This window comes from Entelurus aequoreus, linkage group LG11 (genome assembly GCF_033978785.1).
Source record: "Entelurus aequoreus isolate RoL-2023_Sb linkage group LG11, RoL_Eaeq_v1.1, whole genome shotgun sequence".
NCBI lineage: Eukaryota > Metazoa > Chordata > Actinopteri > Syngnathiformes > Syngnathidae > Entelurus > Entelurus aequoreus.
In genome coordinates this window covers 20,410,990-20,431,519 of record NC_084741.1, presented here as the reverse complement: position 1 = coordinate 20,431,519, position 20,530 = coordinate 20,410,990, and the positions used below count along the sequence as shown (strand labels likewise).

Genomic DNA, 20,530 nt, shown 5'->3' with positions numbered 1-20,530 from the left:
CAGATGCTGGCTTTTACACTTTGCGCCTATAACAATCCGGATGGTTCTTTTCCTCTTTGGTCCGGAAGACACGACGTCCACAGTTTCCAAAAACAATTTGAAATGTGGACTCGTCAGACCACAGAACACTTTTCCACTTTGTATCAGTCCATCTTAGATGAGCTCAGGCCCAGCGAAGCCGACGGCGTTTCTGGGTGTTGTTGATAAACGGTTTTCGCCTTGCATAGGAGAGTTTTAACTTGCACTTACAGATGTAGCGACCAACTGTAGTTACTGACAGTGGGTTTCTGAAGTGTTCCTGAGCCCATGTGGTGATATCCTTTACACACTGATGTCGCTTGTTGATGCAGTACAGCCTGAGAGATCGAAGGTCACGGGCTTAGCTGCTTACGTGCAGTGATTTCTCCAGATTCTCTGAACCCTTTGATGATATTACGGACCGTAGATGGTGAAATCCCTAAATTCCTTGCAATAGCTGGTTGAGAAAGGTTTTTCTTAAACTGTTCAACAATTTGCTCAAGCATTTGTTGACAAAGTGGTGACCCTCGCCCCATCCTTGTTTGTGAATGACTGAGCATTTCATGGAATCTACTTTTATACCCAATCATGGCACCCACCTGTTCCCAATTTGCCTGTTCACCTGTGGGATGTTCCAAATAAGTGTTTGATGAGCATTCCTCAACTTTATCAGTATTTATTGCCACCTTTCCCAACTTCTTTGTCACGTGTTGCTGGCATCAAATTCTAAAGCTAATGATTATTTAAAAAAAAAAAGTTTATCAGTTTGAACATCAAATATGTTGTCTTTGTAGCATATTCAACTGAATATGGGTTGAAAATGATTTGCAAATCATTGTATTCCGTTTATATTTACATCTAACACGATTTCCCAACTCATATGGAAACGAGGTTTGTATTAAACAAGACAAGAAGCAAAGAATCAAACAGAGACAAAATTCAATTTGGACTCAATATATTGAGGAGAGTCGCCTTTACACTGTACCCTTGCACAGTATCTCAGCACGCTCTGCCAAAAGATTGCACTCCTCCTTCTTTATTTGACTTTCTCCGACCACCTGACCACCGCTTCCACTTCCAGAGGGAAGTGGGTCGTAAACAGCGTTGCCATTGGTTACAGAATAGTTCAAAAGAAGAGGTCGTAAAATAGTTCAAAAAGAGTTAGTAAAATACTTCAAAAAGAGTTAGTAAAATACTTCAAAAAAATAGGTCGTCTGGAAATTGGGCAGATCCTTGGTTCTCTCCGCTTTGAAGTCCTTGGGTTAGAACAATATATTTCTGTTGATTACCAAACAGGAACACCTTCATGTTGCTTCCTTCCCCTACACAGTGGAGCTTTATGAGCCTTACTCTTGGTAGGTTTTAAAGACAGCTTTTGTCTTCTTGTCAGGAACTTAATGTAATACAATGTTTTTGTGATCATTTAGAAACAGTTGTTCTAACACTCATCGTTGTGTCTGAAAGTCAAACTACTGCCGACGTGCCATTGAGCACTCATCCGACCGTCTCTGCAGCGTGCAGACACACAGGAGATGTTCAAAACTAGTTGGACTTTTTTTGGGCTGATTCAAAAACAACCTTGAGATTTGATTAACATTTGCCAAAAAGAATGATGGAGAATTTCCTGGATTTGATATATTTTTAAGAAAATACTGCCACAAACTTTAATAATTAGCACTCACTGACTAGCCAAATTCTGATGGATGGACAGATGGTTGAATGGATGGAGGGAAAAACAGATGGTTGGATGGAAAAATGCATGGACGTATGGATGGATGGAGAGAGACGGATTGTTGAATCGGTGAGAGGACGGATGGACGAATGATAGCTGGATATATGGATGGATGGTTGGATGATAGATGTGTGGGTCATGGATGGACGGGCGCATGGTTAAATGGATGGATGGACTAATTGATAAATGAATGGCTGGACAATAGAGGATAGTTGAATGGATGGACAGATGTACAAATGGATACATGGACGGTGTGATAGACGGATGGATGGACTGATGGATTGTTGAATGGGTTTACGGATATACAAATGTACGGATGGATGGACGATTGATGATGAATGGATGGATGGATAGATGAATGTATGTACTGTATGTGTGGATGGATGCATGGATGTTAGGTGGATGTATGTGTGGATGATGACCGGAGAGACGTAAAGATGGAAAGGCAGCGACATGAGAGTGTGTATGAAGTGTGATTGGAGCACATGACAACATTCAGGAGGTCAAGAGTGTTTGAAACTGATCACTTTGATTAAACATTCAGGAGTTCGAGAGTGTTTCAAACTGATCACTTTGATAGAACATACGGGAGGTAAAGAGTGTTCCAAACTGATAATTTGATTGAACATTCGGGAGGTCGAGAGTGTTTCAAACTGATCACTTTAATTGAACATTCGGGAGGTCAAGAGTGTTTCAAACTGATCACTTTGATTGAACATTCGTGAGGTCGAGGGTGTTTCAAACTGATCACTTTGATTGAACATTCGGGAGGTAAAGAGAGTTTCAAACTGATAATTTGATCGAACATTCGGGAGGTGGAGAGTGTTTCAAACTGATCACTTTGATTGAACATTCGGGAAATAAAGACTGTTTCAAACTGATCACTTTGATTGAATATTCGGGAGGTGGAGAGTGTTTCAAACTGATCACTTTGATCAAACATTCGGGAGGTCGAGAGTGTTTCAAACTGATCACTATGATTGAACATTCGGGAGGTCGAGAGTGTTTCAAACTGATCACTTTGATTGAATATTCGGGAGGTGGAGAGTGTTTCAAACTGATCACTTTGATCAAACATTCGGGAGGTCGAGAGTGTTTCAAACTGATCACTATGATTGAACATTCGGGAGGTCGAGAGTGTTTCAAACTGATCACTTTGATTGAACATTCAGGAAGTAAAGAGTGTTCCAAACTGATCATTTGATTGAACATTCGGGAGGTCGAGAGTGTTTCAAACTGATCACTTTGATTGAACATTTGGGAGGTGGAGAGTGTTTCAAACTGATCACTTTGATCGAACATTCGGGAGGTCAAGGGTGTTTCAAACTGATCACTTTGATCGAACATTCGGTAGGTAAAGAGTGTTTCAAACTTATCACTTTGATTGAACATTCGGGAGGTCAAGGGTGTTTCAAACTGATCACTTTGATCAAACATTCGGTAGGTAAAGAGTGTTTCAAACTGATCACTTTGATTGAACATTCGGGAGGTCGAGAGTGTTTCAAACTGATCACTTTGATCGAACATTCGGTAGATAAAGAGTGTTTCAAACTGATCACTTTGATTGAACATTCGGGAGGTCGAGGGTGTTTCAAACTGATCACTTTGATTGAACATTCGGTAGGTAAAGAGTTTTTCAAACTGATCACTTTGATTGAACATTCGGGAGGTCGAGAGTGTTTCAAACTGATCACTTTGATTGAACATTCGGGAGGTCGAGAGTGTTTCAAACTGATCACTCTGATTGAACATTCGGGAGGCCCTGACGGCCTCCCAGCTTTTTTGCTCAAAAGCTGTGCAGAGGAACTAACTACAGCATGGTGTCCAATATTACAACAGTCACTTAACACTCACACTGTTCCAGCTCTGTGGAAGAAGTCAATTATAACTCCGGTGCCTAAAAAGCCCGGTTTCACAGTAAACAACGACTTTCGTCCCGTAGCTCTCACTTCGATTGTTATGAAATGTTTTGAAAAATTTGTTGTGTCACTGCTCATGAAGGATGTCAAGCCAAAGATAGATGTGTACCAGTTTGCGTACAAGCAGGAATGCAGTACTGATGATGCAATCCTTTGCACCTTGCACTTTATCTCCAAGCACCTTGAGAACACAAAAGCTTATGCTAGAATTGTATTTGTTGATTTCAGCTCAGCTTTTAATACAGTGCAAATTCACATACTCTTGGAGAAGCTCAAAGACATGGGTGTAAACTCCACCTTGATCAAATGGTTCCACTCTTTTTCAACAAACAGAACACAGCAAGTGAAGGTCAACAGAACACTGTCAGACACCAAACACTGCAACACAGGCGTCCCACAGGGTTGCGTTGTATCACCAACACTGTTTACATTGTACACCAATGATTGTGGGACTGTGCACCCTAACAATTATATGGTGAAATTTGCGGACGATACCGTGCTCCTAAGCCTTCTACACAAGGATACGGACCCCTCTGTGTACCAAGACGAAATAGACCTATTTATTAGGTGGTGTGATACCAACCATCTTATTCTAAATGTGACCAAGACACAGGAAATGGTTTTGGATCCGAGGAATGTGACTGACCATGAGCCAGTGGTCATCAAAAATCAGGAAATCACCCAGGTATCCTCATATAAATATTTAGGGATTCATATTGATAATCTTCTCTGCTGGAAGACACATATTGACAAACTGTGCAATAGACTGCAACAGAGGCTATATGTTTTGCGAAGATTAACATTGTACGGCGTAAGCACCCACATCATGATGATTTTCTACCGTGCCATTGTAGAGAGCATCATTAGATACGGGATCACCTCATGGTTTGGCAACCTAACCATTAAGCTAAAAAGCAAACTGGCCGGCATGCATAAAACGGTAATGAAAATCGTAGGGAGGAAAGAATATGAGCCTATACAGAGCATCTATGAGCAGGCAGTTAGGAAAAAAGCTAAGAAAATTATTTCCAACTCACAACACCCACTCTTCCCTGAATATGGAACCCTGCCATCAGGGAGAAGACTCCGGGTCCCACTATGCAAATCGAACCGCCTTAAATTATCATTTGTCCCAGCCTCCATTAAGCTGACCAACAAGGTGCAATAGAATGTTAATACATAGGTTAGCACTTTTTTAGCACATGGCACTTTAGAACTAAGCACTTTAGCACATAGCACTTTAACTATGAGCTCTAGTGCAATGCACACTGGTACTTTATCTTTATCTCCATACTGTAGATTTTATGCCTCCATCAAAGTGCCACCTATGTCTATCAAGCTCCATGTTCTGATGTTTAAATGTTAGTTGTCTGGTTGTGGTTGTGTCTGTGCTTATGTTTTTGTTCTGTTGTTTTTGTGTATGTTAAGAAAGCAATGATGCACTGTGCCCAAGACAAATTCCCCCGCGGGGACAATAAAGTTGAACCTTGAACCTTGAGGTCGAGAGTGTTTTAAACTGATCACTTTGATTGAACATTCGGGAGGTCGAGAGTGTTTTAAACTGATCACTTTGATTGAACATTCGGGAAGTAAAGACTGTTTCAAACCGATCACTTTGATTGAACATTCGGGAGGTCGAGAATGTTTCAAACTGATCACTTTGATTGAACATTCGGGAGGTCGAGAATGTTTCAAACTGATCACTTTGATTGAACATTCAGGAGGTCGAGAGTGTTTCACACTGATCACTTTGATTGAACATTCGGGAGGTCGAGAGTGTTTCAAACTGATCACTTTGATTGAACATTCGGGAGGTCGAGAGAGTTTTAAACTGATTACTTTGAACATTCGGGAGGTCGAGAGTGTTTTAAACTGATCACTTTGATTGAACATTTTGGAGGTCGAGAGTGTTTCACACTGATCACTTTGATTGAACATTCGGGAGGTCGAGAGTGTTTCAAACTGATCACTTTGATTTAACATTCAGGAGGTCGAGAGAGTTTTAAACTGATTACTTTGATTGAACATTCGGGAGGTCGAGAGTGTTTTATACTGATCACTTTGATTGAACATTTTGGAGGTCGAGAGTGTTTCACACTGATCACTTTGATTGAACATTCGGGAGGTCGAGAGTGTTTCAAACTGATCACTTTGATTTAACATTCAGGAGGTCGAGAGTGTTTGAAACTGATCACTTTGATCAAACATTCGGTAGGTAAAGAGTGTTTCAAACTGATCGCTTTCATTGAACATTTGGGAAGTCGAGAGTGTTTCAAACTGATCACTTTGATTGAACATTCGGGAGGTCGAGAGTGTTTCACACTGATCACTTTGATTGAACATTCTGGAGGTCGAGAGAGTTTTAAACTGATTACTTTGATTGAACATTCGGGAGGTCGAGAGTGTTTTATACTGATCACTTTGATTGAACATTTTGGAGGTCGAGAGTGTTTCACACTGATCACTTTGATTGAACATTCGGGAGGTCGAGAGTGTTTCAAACTGATCACTTTGATTTAACATTCAGGAGGTCGAGAGTGTTTGAAACTGATCACTTTGATCAAACATTCGGTAGGTCGAGAGTGTTTCAAACTGATCGCTTTCATTGAACATTTGGGAAGTCGAGAGTGTTTCAAACTGATCACTTTGATTGAACATTCGGGAGGTCGAGAGTGTTTCACACTGATCACTTTGATTGAACATTCTGGAGGTCGAGAGTATTTCAAACTGATCACTCTGATTGAACATTCGGGAGGTCGAGAGTGTTTTAAACTGCTCACTTTGATTGAACATTCGGGAGGTCGAGTGTTTCAAACTGATCACTTTGATTGAACATTCGGGAGGTCAAGAGTGTTTCAAACTGATCACTTTGATTGAACATTCGGGAGGTCAAGAGTGTTTCAAACTGATCACTTTGATTGAACATTCGGGAGGTCAAGAGTGTTTCAAACTGATCACTTTGATTGAACATTCGGGAGGTCGAGAGTGTTTCAAACTGATCACTTTGATCGAACATTCGGTAGGTAAAGAGTGTTTCAAACTGATCACTTTGATTGAACATTCGGGAGGTCGAGAGTGTTTCAAACTGATAACTTTAATTGAACATTCAGGAGGTAAAGAGTGTTCCAAACTGATAATTTGATTTAACATTCGGGAGGTCGAGAGTGTTTCAAACTGATCACTTTGATTGAATATTCGGGAGGTCGAGAGTGTTTCAAACTGCTCACTTTGATTGAACATTCGGGAGGTCGAGAGTATTTCAAACTGATCACTTTGATTGAACATTCGGGAGGTCGAGTGTTTCAAACTGATCACTTTGATTGAACATTCGGGAGGTCGAGAGTGTTTCAAACTGCTCACTTTGATTGAACATTCGGGAGGTCGAGTGTTTCAAACTGATCACTTTGATTGAACATTCGGGAGGTCAAGAGTGTTTCAAACTGATCACTTTGATTGAACATTCGGGAGGTCGAGAGTGTTTCAAACTGATCCCTTTGATGGAACATTCGGGAGGTGGAGAGTGTTTCAAACTGATCACTTTGATTGAACATTCGGGAGGTGGATAGTGTTTCAAACTGATCACTTTGATCGAACATTCGGGAGGTAAAGAGTGTTTCAAACTGATCACTTTGATTGAACATTCGGGAAGTAGAGAGTGTTTCAAACTGATCACTTTGTTTGAACATTCGGGAGGTCGACAGTGTTTCAAACTGATCACTTTGATTGAACATTCGGTAGGTCGAGAGTGTTTCAAACTGATCCCTTTGATGGAAAATTTGGGAGGTCGAGAGAGTTTCAAACTGATCACTTTGATTGAACATTCGGGATGTGGAGAGTGTTTCAAACTGATAACTTTGATCGAACATTCGGGAGGTGGAGAGTGTTTCAAACTGATCACTTTGATCGAACATTTGGGATTTAAAGAGTGTTTTAAACTGATCACTTTGATCGAACATTCGGGAGGTAAAGAGTGTTTCAAACTGATCACTTTGATTGAACATTCGGAAGGTCGAGAGTGTTTCAAACTGATCACTTTGATGGAACATTCGGGAGGTGGAGAGTGTTTCAAACTGATCACTTTGATTGAACATTCGGAAAGTCAAGAGTGTTTCAAAATGATCACTTTGATGGAACATTCGGGAGGTGGAGAGTGTTTCAAACTGATCACTTTGATTGAACATTCGGAAAGTCAAGAGTGTTTCAAACTGATCACTTTGATTGAACATTCGGGAGGTGGAGAGTGTTTCAAACTGATCACTTTGATTGAACATTCGGAAAGTCAAGAGTGTTTCAAAATGATCACTTTGATGGAACATTCGGGAGGTGGAGAGTGTTTCAAACTGATCACTTTGATTGAACATTCGGGAGGTGGATAGTGTTTCAAACTGATCACTTTGATCGAACATTCGGGAGGTAAAGAGTGTTTCAAACTGATCACTTTGATTGAACATTCGGGAGGTAGAGAGTGTTTCAAACTGATCATTTTGTTTGAACATTCGGGAGGTCGACAGTGTTTCAAACTGATCACTTTGATTGAACATTCGGTAGGTCGAGAGTGTTTCAAACTGATCCCTTTGATGGAAAATTTGGGAGGTCGAGAGAGTTTCAAACTGATCACTTTGATTGAACATTCGGGATGTGGAGAGTGTTTCAAACTGATAACTTTGATCGAACATTCGGGAGGTGGAGAGTGTTTCAAACTGATCACTTTGATCGAACATTTGGGATTTAAAGAGTGTTTTAAACTGATCACTTTGATCGAACATTCGGGAGGTAAAGAGTGTTTCAAACTGATCACTTTGATTGAACATTCGGGAGGTCGAGAGTGTTTCAAACTGATCACTTTGATTGAACATTCGGGAGGTCGAGAGTGTTTCAAACTGATCACTTTGTTTGAACATTCGGGAGGTCGAGAGTGTTTCAAACTGATCACTTTGATTGAACATTCGGAAAGTCAAGAGTGTTTCAAACTGATCACTTTGATTGAACATTCGGGAGGTGGAGAGTGTTCCAAACTGATAATTTGATTGAACATTCGGGAAGTCGAGAGTTTTTCAAACTGATCACTTTGATTGAACATTCGGGAGGTGGAGAGTGTTTCAAACTGATCACTTTGATCGAACATTTGGGATTTAAAGAGTGTTTTAAACTGATCACTTTGATCGAACATTCGGAAGGTAAAGAGTGTTTCAAACTGATCACTTTGATTGAACATTCGGGAAATAAAGAGTGTTCCAAAATGATAATTTGATTGAACATTCGGAGGTCGAGATTGTTTCAAACTGATCCCTTTGATGGAACATTCGGGAGGTGGAGAGTGTTTCAAACTGATCACTTTGATGTTTGCAACTTTCCTAAGTTTAGTGACCTGCAGCCAAACATGACAAATGTTCTTGTTTGGCTCCAAAGCGTCCATTGATGGCGGCCAATAAAGAGGGTCTGATTTACAAGTGAATCATTCCAGCGCTGGGTGGAAAAAAAGAAAAATGGCGGATCAATAAATCATCCTGTAAGATTTGCTCCGAGCTGGCAGCCTGCAAATCAGAGGTTAGCATTTTTGGCGGGACTAATTAGCTCGCAGCCGCTTCATCGCCTCCACGCCGCTCGACTTTTCTTCTTGCGTTTCACGCTCCGTCCCGCGCCAGGAGACTCAATCCTGCTGCTTGTTGTCCCGCAGAGCCAAGTTGTGGCCCACTACAAGGGGACCAAACACGGCAGGAAGCCGAAGGCCCCGGACGCTCCCAAAACCAGGAGGAGAGGCTCAGCGGTGGCCAAGGAGACGGGCGGCCAGGAGGCTGCCGCGGGCGTCGTCGACGACAAAGGTTGGTTTGCACTTTTCCACTTTTTGTTTTGCACGCGCTCACTGAGGAGGTTGGACGACGAGACGTCTGCCATAAATTGAACGGCAAAATAGAAACACGCTTTAGCACTTTAGCACAAGGAAAAGTTTTTGTGTCTCAGTCTGTGGGGTGAAAATATGGAAGAGCCTGAGTGATGAACTCAAACATTGTTCAAAGATGGAGCATTTTAAGAAATTGTACAAATCTAATATTTTGAATGTGAGTATGAATGACTTATATGACTCACTTATGATGACATATTGAGAATTATAAGCACATTGTTTTGGGAAAATTAAGTTTTGTGGATCCAGATGATTGTGATAAAATGTGGTTCAGAGGAAACTGGATATTAGTTAAAGTAACTATGTAAAAAAGGGGGGATTCAAAAACTGTATACTTCCCTTTACCCTTTTGAGATATGTTTAATTTACTTTAATGTATTTTTTACTTTATTAATTAAATTTTCTTTTCTTTTTTGTGAAATAAAAAGAAGTGCAGTATGTACAGTATATGATGTACTACATGTCTGATGTGGAGTTGACTAAGACAAACTCAAAAAACAATACAGAAAGAAAGAAAATATGGCCACAACTTCAGTGCACAAGTTAAGTACACGTATTAAGTGCGTAACATAAGTGCACAACTTAGGTGCTCAAAATATGGCCACTACTTAAGTGCACATGTTAAGTACACGTGTTAAGTGCGTAATATAAATGCACAATTTAAGTGCGTAAAATATGGCAGACACTAAGTTCCCAAGTTAAGTGCACGTGTTAAGTGCGTAACATAATTGCACAATTTAAGTGCGTAAAATAAGGCCACCACTTAAGTGCACAAGTTAATTACATGTGTTAAGTGCGTAACATAAGTTCACAATTTATGTGCGTAAAATATGGCCACCCCTTCAGTGCACAAGTGCATTTAAGTGTGTAACATAAGTGCACAATTTAAGTGTGTAAAATATGGCCACAACTTAAGTGCACGAGTTAAGTGCACTTATTAAGTGTGTAACATAAGTGCACAATTTAAGTGCGTGAAATGAGGCCACCACTTAAGTGCACAAGTTAATTACACGTGTTAATTGCGTAACATAAGTGCACAATTTAAGTGCGTAAAATATGGCCACCACTTCAGTGCACAAGTTAAGTACATGTGTTAATTGCGTAACATAAGTGCACAATTTAAGTGCGTAAAATATTGCCACCACTAAGTGCACAAGTTAAGTACACATGTTAAGTGCGTAACATAAGTCCACAACTTAAGTGCGTAAGATAGGGCCACCACTTAAGTACACGTGTTAAGTGAGTAACATAAGTGCACAATTTAAGTGCGTAAAATATGGCCAACACTAAGTTCCCAAGTTATGTGCACGTGTTAAGTGCGTAACATAATTGCTCAATTTAAGTGCGTAAAATAAGGCCACCACTTAAGTGCACAAGTTAAGTACACATGTTAAGTGCATAACATAAGTGCACAATTTAAGTGCGTAAAATATGGCCACCACTTAAGTGCACAAGTTAAGTACATGTGTTAAGTGCGTAACATAAGTGCACAATTTAAGTGCGTAAAATATGGCCACCACTAATTGCACAAGTTAAGTACACATGTTAAGTGTATAACATAAGTCCACAACTTAAGTGCGTAAAATAGGGCCACCACTTCAGTGCACAAGTTAAGTACACGTGTTAAGTGCGTAACATAAGTGCACAATTTAAGTGCGTAAAATATTGCCACCACTAAGTGCACAAGTTAAGTACACATGTTAAGTGCGTAACATAAGTCCACAACTTAAGTGCGTAAGATAGGGCCACCACTTAAGTACACGTGTTAAGTGAGTAACATAAGTGCACAATTTAAGTGCGTAAAATATGGCCAACACTAAGTTCCCAAGTTATGTGCACGTGTTAAGTGCGTAACATAATTGCTCAATTTAAGTGCGTAAAATAAGGCCACCACTTAAGTGCACAAGTTAAGTACACATGTTAAGTGCATAACATAAGTGCACAATTTAAGTGCGTAAAATATGGCCACCACTTAAGTGCACAAGTTAAGTACATGTGTTAAGTGCGTAACATAAGTGCACAATTTAAGTGCGTAAAATATGGCCACCACTAATTGCACAAGTTAAGTACACATGTTAAGTGTATAACATAAGTCCACAACTTAAGTGCGTAAAATAGGGCCACCACTTCAGTGCACAAGTTAAGTACACGTGTTAAGTGCGTAACATAATTTCACAACATAAGTGCGTAAAATAGGGCCACCACTTAAGTACACGTGTTAAGTGAGTAACATAAGTGCACAATTTAAGTGCGTAAAATATGGCCAACACTAAGTCCCCAAGTTAAGTACACGTGTTAACTGCGTAACATAAGTCCAGAACTTAAGTGTATAAAATATGGCCAACACTTAAGTGCACAAATTAAGTACATGTGTTAAGTGCGTAAAATATGGCCACCACTAAGTGCACAAGTTAAGTACACATCTTAAGTGCGTAACATATGTGCATAATTTATGTGCGTTGAACATGCCCACCACTTCAGTGCACAAGTTAAGTACACCTGTTAAGTGCATAACATAAGTGCACAATTTATGTGTGTAAAATTTGGACACCACTTCAGTGCACAAGTTAAGTACACGTGTTAAGTGTGTAACATTAGTGCACAATTTAGGTGCAAAAAATATGGCCAACACTAAGTGCCCAAGTTAAGTACACATGTTAAGTACGTAACATAAGTTCAGAACTTACTTTGTAAGGAAGAGCCTGAGTGATGAACTCAAACATTGTTCAAAGATGGAGAATTTTAAGAAATTGTACAAATCTAATATTTTGAATGTGAGTATGAATGACTTATATGACTCACTTATGATGACATATTGAGAATTATAAGCACATTGTTCTGGGAAAATTAAGTTTTGTGGATCCAGATGATTGTGATAAAATGTGGTTCAGAGGAAACTGGATATTAGTTGAAGTAACTATGTCAAAAAGGGGGGATTCAAAAAGTGTATACTCCTTCCCATTACTCTTTTGAAATATGTTTAATTTAATTTTTATTTTATTAATTACATTTTATTTCCTTTTTTGTGAATTAATAATATTGCCATTGAGCACTAGATTGTTCACTGGAGATAAGTGCAGTATGTATATGATGTACTACATATATGATGTGGAGTTGACTATGACATACTCAATAAACAATACAGAAAGAAAGAAAATATGGCCACAACTTCAGTGCACAAGTTAAGTACACGTATTAAGTGCGTAACATAAGTGCACAATTTAGGTGCATAAAATATGGCCACTACTTAAGTGCACATGTTAAGTACACGTGTTAAGTGCGTAACATAAGTGCACAATTTAAGTGCGTAAAATATGGCCACCTCTTCAGTGCAGAAGTACATTTAAGTGCGTAACATAAGTGCACAATTTAAGTGTGTAAAATATTGCCACCACTTGAGTGCACAAGTTAAGTGCACATATTAAGTGCGTAACATAATTGCACAATTTAAGTGCGTAAAATAAGGCCACCACTTCAGTTCACAAGTTAATTACACGTGTTAATTGCGTAACATAAGTGCACAATTTAAGTGCGTAAAATATTGCCACCACTAAGTGCACAAGTTAAGTACACATGTTAAGTGCGTAACATAAGTCCACAACTTAAGTGCGTAAAATATGGCCACTACTTAAGTGCACATGTTAAGTACACGTGTTAAGTGCGTAACATAAGTGCACAATTTAAGTGCGTAAAATAGGGCCACTTCAGTGCACAAGTTAAGTACACGTATTAAGTGCGTAACATAAGTGCACAATTTAGGTGCATAAAATATGGCCACTACTTAAGTGCACATGTTAAGTACACGTGTTAAGTGAGTAACATAAGTGCACAATTTAAGTGCGTAAAATATGGCCAACACTATGTTCCCAAGTTAAGTGCACGTGTTAAGTGCGTAACATAATTGCACAAATTAAGTGTGTAAAATAAGGCCACCGCTTAAGTGCACAACTTAAGTACATGTGTTAAGTGTGTAACATAAGTTCACAATTTAAGTGTGTAAAATATGGCCACTACTTAAGTGCACAAGTTAAGTACATGTGTTAAGTGCGTAACATAAGTGCCCAATTTAAGTGCCTAAATTAAGGCCACCACTTAAGTGCACAAGTTAAGTACATGTGTTAATTGCGTAACATAAGTGCAAAATTTAAGTGCGTAAAATATGGCCACCACTAAGTGCACAAGTTAAGTACACATGTTAAGTGTGTAACATAAGTCCACAATTTAAGTGTGTAAAATATGGCCACCACTAAGTGCACAAGTTAAGTACACATGTTAAGTGTGTAACATAAGTCCACAACTTAAGTGCGTAAAATATGGCCACCACTTAAGTACACGTGTTAAGTGAGTAACAAAAGTGCACAATTTAAGTGCGTAAAATATGGCCGACACTAAGTTCCCAAGTTAAGTACACGTGTTAAGTGCGTAATATAAGTTCACAATTTATGTGCGTAAAATATGGCCACCACTTCAGTGCACAAGTTAAGTACACGTGTTAATTGCGTAACATAAGTGCACAATTTAAGTGCGTAAAATAAGGCCACCACTTAAGTGCACAAGTTAACTACACGTGTTAAGTGCGTAACATAAGTGCACAATTTAAGTGTGTAAAATATGGCCACCACTAAGTGCACAAGTTAAGTACACATGTTAAGTGTGTAACATAAGTCCACAACTTAAGTGCGTAAAATAGGGCCACCACTTAAGTACATGTGTTAAGTGAGTAACAAAAGTGCACAATTTAAGTGCGTAAAATATGGCCGACACTAAGTTCCCAAGTTAAGTACACGTGTTAAGTGCGTAACATAAATCCACAACTTAAGTGCGTAAAATATGGCCAACACTTAAGTGCACCAGTTAAGTACACATTAAGTGCGTAAGATAAGTGCACAATTTACGTGCGTAAAATAAGGCCACCACTTAAAAGCACAAGTTAATTACACGTGTTATGTGAGTAACATAAGTGCACAATTTTTGTGCGTAAAATATGGCCACCACTTAAGTGCACAAGTTAAGTACACGTGTTAAGGGCATAACATAAGTTCACAATTTATGTATGTAAAATATGGCCACCACTAAGTACACGTGTTAAGTGCAGACAATAAGTGCACAACTAAAGGGCAGAAAGTATGTGCACTTAAATGCACAAGTTACGTGCAAATATAAAGTCCACATGTGCACACAAATTAAGTGCGCAACATAAGTGTGGCACTTAAGTGCTGAATATAAGTGCACAAATTAGATCTGTCAAACAAGGGCAATTAAAGTGCACAACTTAAGTGCAAAAGGTAAGTGCACATATCAATCAATCAATCAATCAATCAGCTTTATTTGTCCATTCTTACATGTACAAGACACATAAGAACTGAAATTACATTTTCGGCACAATCCCGCTAAGAGCAGACATACGTTACAGGGAGACAAGACGGGACCGCCAACGGATCAGCCTCACTTAGGCGCTCCTTAAAAAGGTGGGAAAAAGGTGACATTGGGGAAGGGGGGAAGTAAAAAAAAATATCAGTCTGAGGCTGGACCCTCAGGAATGGTCCAGACTGAGTCCGAGGAAAAAAACCTCACATAGCATGGCACACATAAACATGGTACATGTAATCACAACAACTCGCAACAGAGTCATCCAACAGGGCTTTGGAGGCCGGCAGCTGCTGTTGAGCGCTGCTCAGCCCCCACAACCCCGGAGGAATTAAGCAGTGGTGAAGGCGTTGATTGGGGGAGGGGTGTGTGCGTGCATGTATGCCCAATTAACTTGGGTGAGATGTTGGATTGTCTTTATGGGCCAAGGCCGGCCCCAAGAGTTCAAGAGTTCAAGAGTCCGACCCAGGTGCTTTTGAAAAAAAGGGAAAGGTCAAAAGCGTCCATCTTTGAGGAGTCCTCAGGGGAGTGTTTTCAAACAGCCTGTTCCTCAAGGCCATTCGAGGGAGTCAAATCATAGATTAAGATGTTGTTTTTTCTTCGAGCAGTCAAAACAATGACATTCCTGCTCTGTATGCTGGCTCTGACAATTCCAATTTATTCTTTCTATAACTTCATCAAGATGGAATCTACCTTGCGATTCAAATCAGCAATCGCTCCAGTCTGTGATCCCACAGCACGACCCAATCCTTCCATTGCGTTGAACAGCCTGTTGGCCCCTTGAGTGGCTGCCATCGTCTTCCGAATTTGACGATACACCAGAGCAATGCCCAGCCCAATCAGCAAATGCCCTGCGATCACAGCTCCAAATAGGTAGATGTCTTCCACGTCCTCGATGGAAAGGACTGAGAGGCACATGATTCTCCAAGTATTCCAGGAATCTCTCACGTACCCCGCAGCAATGGTTCCATCAGGGCAGCCAGGCTCCCCCGAACCTCTTTTCCTTGTCGAAAAGACTGTGTCAATTGCGTCGAGAGTCCAGTTGATCAAATTCATTTTGATGTTTAGATTTGAGGACAGCTCAAGAAAAGAGGCTTCAAAATAGTTCAGACAAGACAAAAACAAAGAGAGCAAGCAGGGAAGGAGGGAGCGGAGAAAAATGCGACCGCCCTCACCAGAGGCAAGACAGAAAAGTATGTGCACATGTTAATTTTGTAACAATATGTTCAGAAATTAAGTGCACGTGTTAAGTGTGTACCATGAGTGCACAAGTGAAGTGCGCAAAATACGTTCACCTTATTTGTATTAGCTTCTGTGTGTTCTTTCCTGAACAAAACACAGTTTCTGCAAATAATACTAACTTTGAGTGCTTTGTCACTTTACAAATGAGGTTTATATCAAGATGGAACAAACTTGGTCCCAGTATTGATCCCTGGGCTACTCCACAAGACATATTTAGTGCTGTAGACATTTGTTCACATATTGGTTCTTGATAGTTAAGTAGCTTTTTACTCAGTTTGACAGCAACCCTCTGATGCCATATTGTTCTAATTGTGTGAATGTTAGGCATTCACACATATGTTGTGTATTAATCAAAGTACCAGTAGAGTGGAAAAAACAAGTTTCCTCTATGTTGAAGCTATTATCATATAAATCGGATTTATGACACTAAAATAATAAATAGATATGATTAAAAGAGTATCAATCTCACGGAGACTCCCGAGCCATTTTGATCTGTAATGTAGAGGAGGAACCACAGACCCCTTCCCCATCAACAACAATGCTAATCAGGCAGACTTTATGAGATTACTTTTGGAAAAATTATGATCCAAAACGGCGTGGCGAAGTTGGTAGAGTGGCTGTGCCAGCAATCAGAGGGTTGCTGGTTACTGGGGTTCAATCCCCACCTTCTACCATCCTAGTCACGTCCGTTGTGTCCTTGGGCAAGACACTTCACCCTTGCTCCTGATGGCTGCTGGTTAGCGCCTTGCATGGCAGCTCCCGCCATCAGTGTGTGAATGTGTGTGTGAATGGGTGAATGTGGAAATACTGTCAAAGCACTTTGAGTACCTTGAAGGTAGAAAAGCGCTATACAAGTATAACCCATTTATCATTTATCATTTAAACCTTGTACTTTTAAGCCCGGACACAAAAAAGAACGTTTTGGAAGCCGAGTGTTAAACAGATGTAGCTTTATTGTGACACTACAGCATTAGCAGCATTGCTAGGTGCTAAACATACAAACTAACCATAATAAAACAAACACTTACTGTAATATTTCCACTCTCGCTGGGATGGCAGCCGACGGGAACCTCACATAATTCCGTTTAGATGAAGATTCAATCGCAAGCCTCAAGAACGGTTAAAAAAAAAGTTAGCGTCTTTTTCGACCATCTCGGGGGACGTGAAAGTGGACCAGCCTGTCGCTCCATGGTCACATTTGTCTACTAGCAGGTGACAGATGCATGAATTATAATCTAGACTGTATTTTTAGCAAGTTTGAGACCAAGCAGAAGCAGCCGTCGGCTGAGTGTCAAAAATAGCAGCGTAAGCTAGCTATCAATGCGCCACTTAAATAGTCCGTCTCCGTTAGCACTTATAATAACAATATCACTCATATTTGGTTAATTTTCAGCACGACATGTAAATCGAGTATTGTTGGCACTTTCTGGATGTTTTTAGAGCGCCATCTGTTGACTCAATTATTAGCTATTTATCCACGATTTGGAATGCATCGACATATAATTGTGAATGATAAACAGCACGACTATTTCCGATTTTTTGCGGATTTCCAGTATGACTGATCTAATAATATGGTAAAAAAAAATACCAACGCGTTCCTCCAGTGGCATAGAATCTACGGAAGTTGTCGAAGATATTCTGAGCGGAATATTGAAAATGGCCGACTGAATTTGTGTTATTTTAGACGGTATTTTAACATACTTTGCGGACTGTAAATACAATTTGATGTGGTTTAATGGATACAATGAAACACAAATAATAATAAATAATAATAATGAATTACATTTGTAACGCACTTTTACATTTGTAAAAATCTCAAAGTGCTACAAAGTATATACAAAATAATAATAAAAATTTAAATAAAAAGGTAAAAAATAAAAATAGAAAGTTAGAATATATAATAGAAAATTTAAATAGAAATAAAAACATGAAAAACACTAGATAAACACTAGGTAAAACATAGATAAAATAGAAATAAAAACATGAAGACACCGGATAAAACAGGCAACATATAAGCACATAGTCAACTTTTTTTCCACTCTACTTCTACTTTAAGATATTAGGGTTAACCCTTGTGTAATGTTCATATTGTTGTTACTCAGCAAGCGTTTGTGGGTCTGATGGACCCGTTGCATTTTGTGGCTTTTAATGCCTCACAATCAAACACTTTTATGTTAAAATACTGAACAGATGTTTACCTTATCCCAATAAACATCTGTTTAAAATTTATCTGCCAGTTTATGCATCCCACAGGGATTCTTCTTTTGTGTTTCTGCACCTGCGGTTCCCACACAAGGTTGCAACATTGTTTGTCAACACTGTCTGCTCTCATTTTCTCGCACATTTGACCCTCTGATGTTCTGTGTACCTACACTCTGTCCTCCTCCTGTCTAGGCCTGCTGTGTGGGTGGGTGTGGTACACAGAACATCAATTTCCACACTTCTATTAGCCCCGGGTCCAGTGGACCCGGACATCTTATATGTAATAGAAATGTATAGGGGGGGTGTATGGTGTATGTTCATTAAATATGTATTCTGATATATTTTCTTCACAGAAAATGAGCCAAATTCAGTGAGTCTCAATTTGAAACATTAATTAATTGTTTCATTTTTCTTTTAATAAGAAATGAAAACGGGTGCCACAGACCCGAACACCACACAGGGGTTAACCCTTGTGTGGTGTGCCTATTGTGTCAGAATCCAATGCTTTTGTTAGATCCATAAACACTGCAGCTGCACAATGTTTGCCATTCCCTTCTGTTATTCCCGATATTGCCATCGACGTTGAGATGTTGGCTCTGTATCCGTGAGTGTTCCTCCAATCTGTTGTTTTTTTTAATCATTTTGGAAAAATGTGGAAGTAAATCGGCACAAATTGTTGCCATTTTCATTGTATGTGTTTGGGAATACACGTTTAAAGTTCTGAAATCTCTTTAGCAACCTTTTTTTTTATCGTTCCCTTATCAATTCCGTTACAATTAGTTGAGGTACCATGAATTGATTAACGTGGACCCTTAAACAAGTTCAAAAACGTATTCGGGTGTTACCATTTAGTGGTCAATTGTACGGAATATGTACTGTACTGTGCAATCTACTAATACAAGTTTCAATCAATCAATCAATCAATTAAGGTCTTGCACAGCTTAAGTACATATGTTTTATTTCTTTCTTCTTTCTCTCCTTTTCTTTCTCTCTGTATGTATATATATATATATATATATATATATATATATATATATATATATATATATATATATATATATATATATATATATATATATATATGTATATATACATATATATATATGTATATATACATATATATATATATGTATATATATATATATATATATATATATATATATATATATATATATATATATATATATATATATATATATATATATATATATATATCCATCCATCCATCCATCCATCTTCTTCCGCTTATCCGAGGTCGGGTCGCGGGGGCAGCAGCCTAAGCAGGGAAACCCAGACTTCCCTCTCCCCAGCCACTTCGTCCAGCTCCTCCCGGGGGATCCCGAGGCATTCCCAGGCCAGCCGGGAGACATAGTCTTCCCAACGTGTCCTGGGTCTTCCCCGTGGCCTCCTACCGGTCGGACGTGCCCTAAACACCTCCCTAGGGAGGCGTTCGGGTGGCATCCTGACCAGATGCCCGAACCACCTCAACTGGCTCCTCTCGATGTGGAGGAGCAGCGGCTTTACTTTGAGCTCCCCCCGGATGGCAGAGCTTCTCACCCTATCTCTAAGGGAGAGCCCCGCCACCCGGCGGAGGAAACTCATTTCGGCCGCTTGTACCCGTGATCTTGTCCTTTCGGTCATAACCCAAAGCTCATGACCATAGGTGAGGATGGGAACGTAGATCGACCGGTAAATTGAGAGCTTTGCCTTCCGGCTCAGCTCCTTCTTCACCACAACGGTTCGATACAGCGTCCGCATTACTGAAGACGCCGCACTGATCTGCCTGTCGATCTCACGATCCACTCTTCCCTCACTCATGAACAAGACTCCGAGGTACTTGAACTCCTCCACTTGGGGCAGGGTCTCCTCCGCAACCCGGAGATGGCACTCCACCCTTTTCCGGGCGAGAACCATGGACTCGGACTTGGAGGTGCTGATTCTCATCCCAGTCGCTTCACACTCAGCTGCGAACCGATCCAGCGAGAGCTGAAGATCCTGGCCAGATGAAGCCATCAGGACCACATCATCTGCAAAAAGCAGAGACCTAATCCTGCAGCCACCAAACCAGATCCCCTCAACGCCTTGACTGCGCCTAGAAATTCTGTCCATAAAAGTTATGAACAGAATCGGTGACAAAGGGCAGCCTTG

General features: G+C 40.0%; 1 protein-coding gene across 5 annotated transcripts in view; it reads left to right on the top strand.

Annotated features, from left to right (window-relative positions):
- Positions 1-20,530, top strand: part of znf385d (zinc finger protein 385D) — a 528,085-nt gene that overhangs the window by 412,356 nt on the left and 95,199 nt on the right. For all 5 annotated transcript variants that reach the window (XM_062062667.1, XM_062062664.1, XM_062062665.1 and 2 more), the window contains one exon: positions 9,347-9,491. In XM_062062667.1, the coding sequence (XP_061918651.1) occupies positions 9,347-9,491 (145 nt within the window). The remainder of the gene's footprint in view (positions 1-9,346; positions 9,492-20,530) is intronic.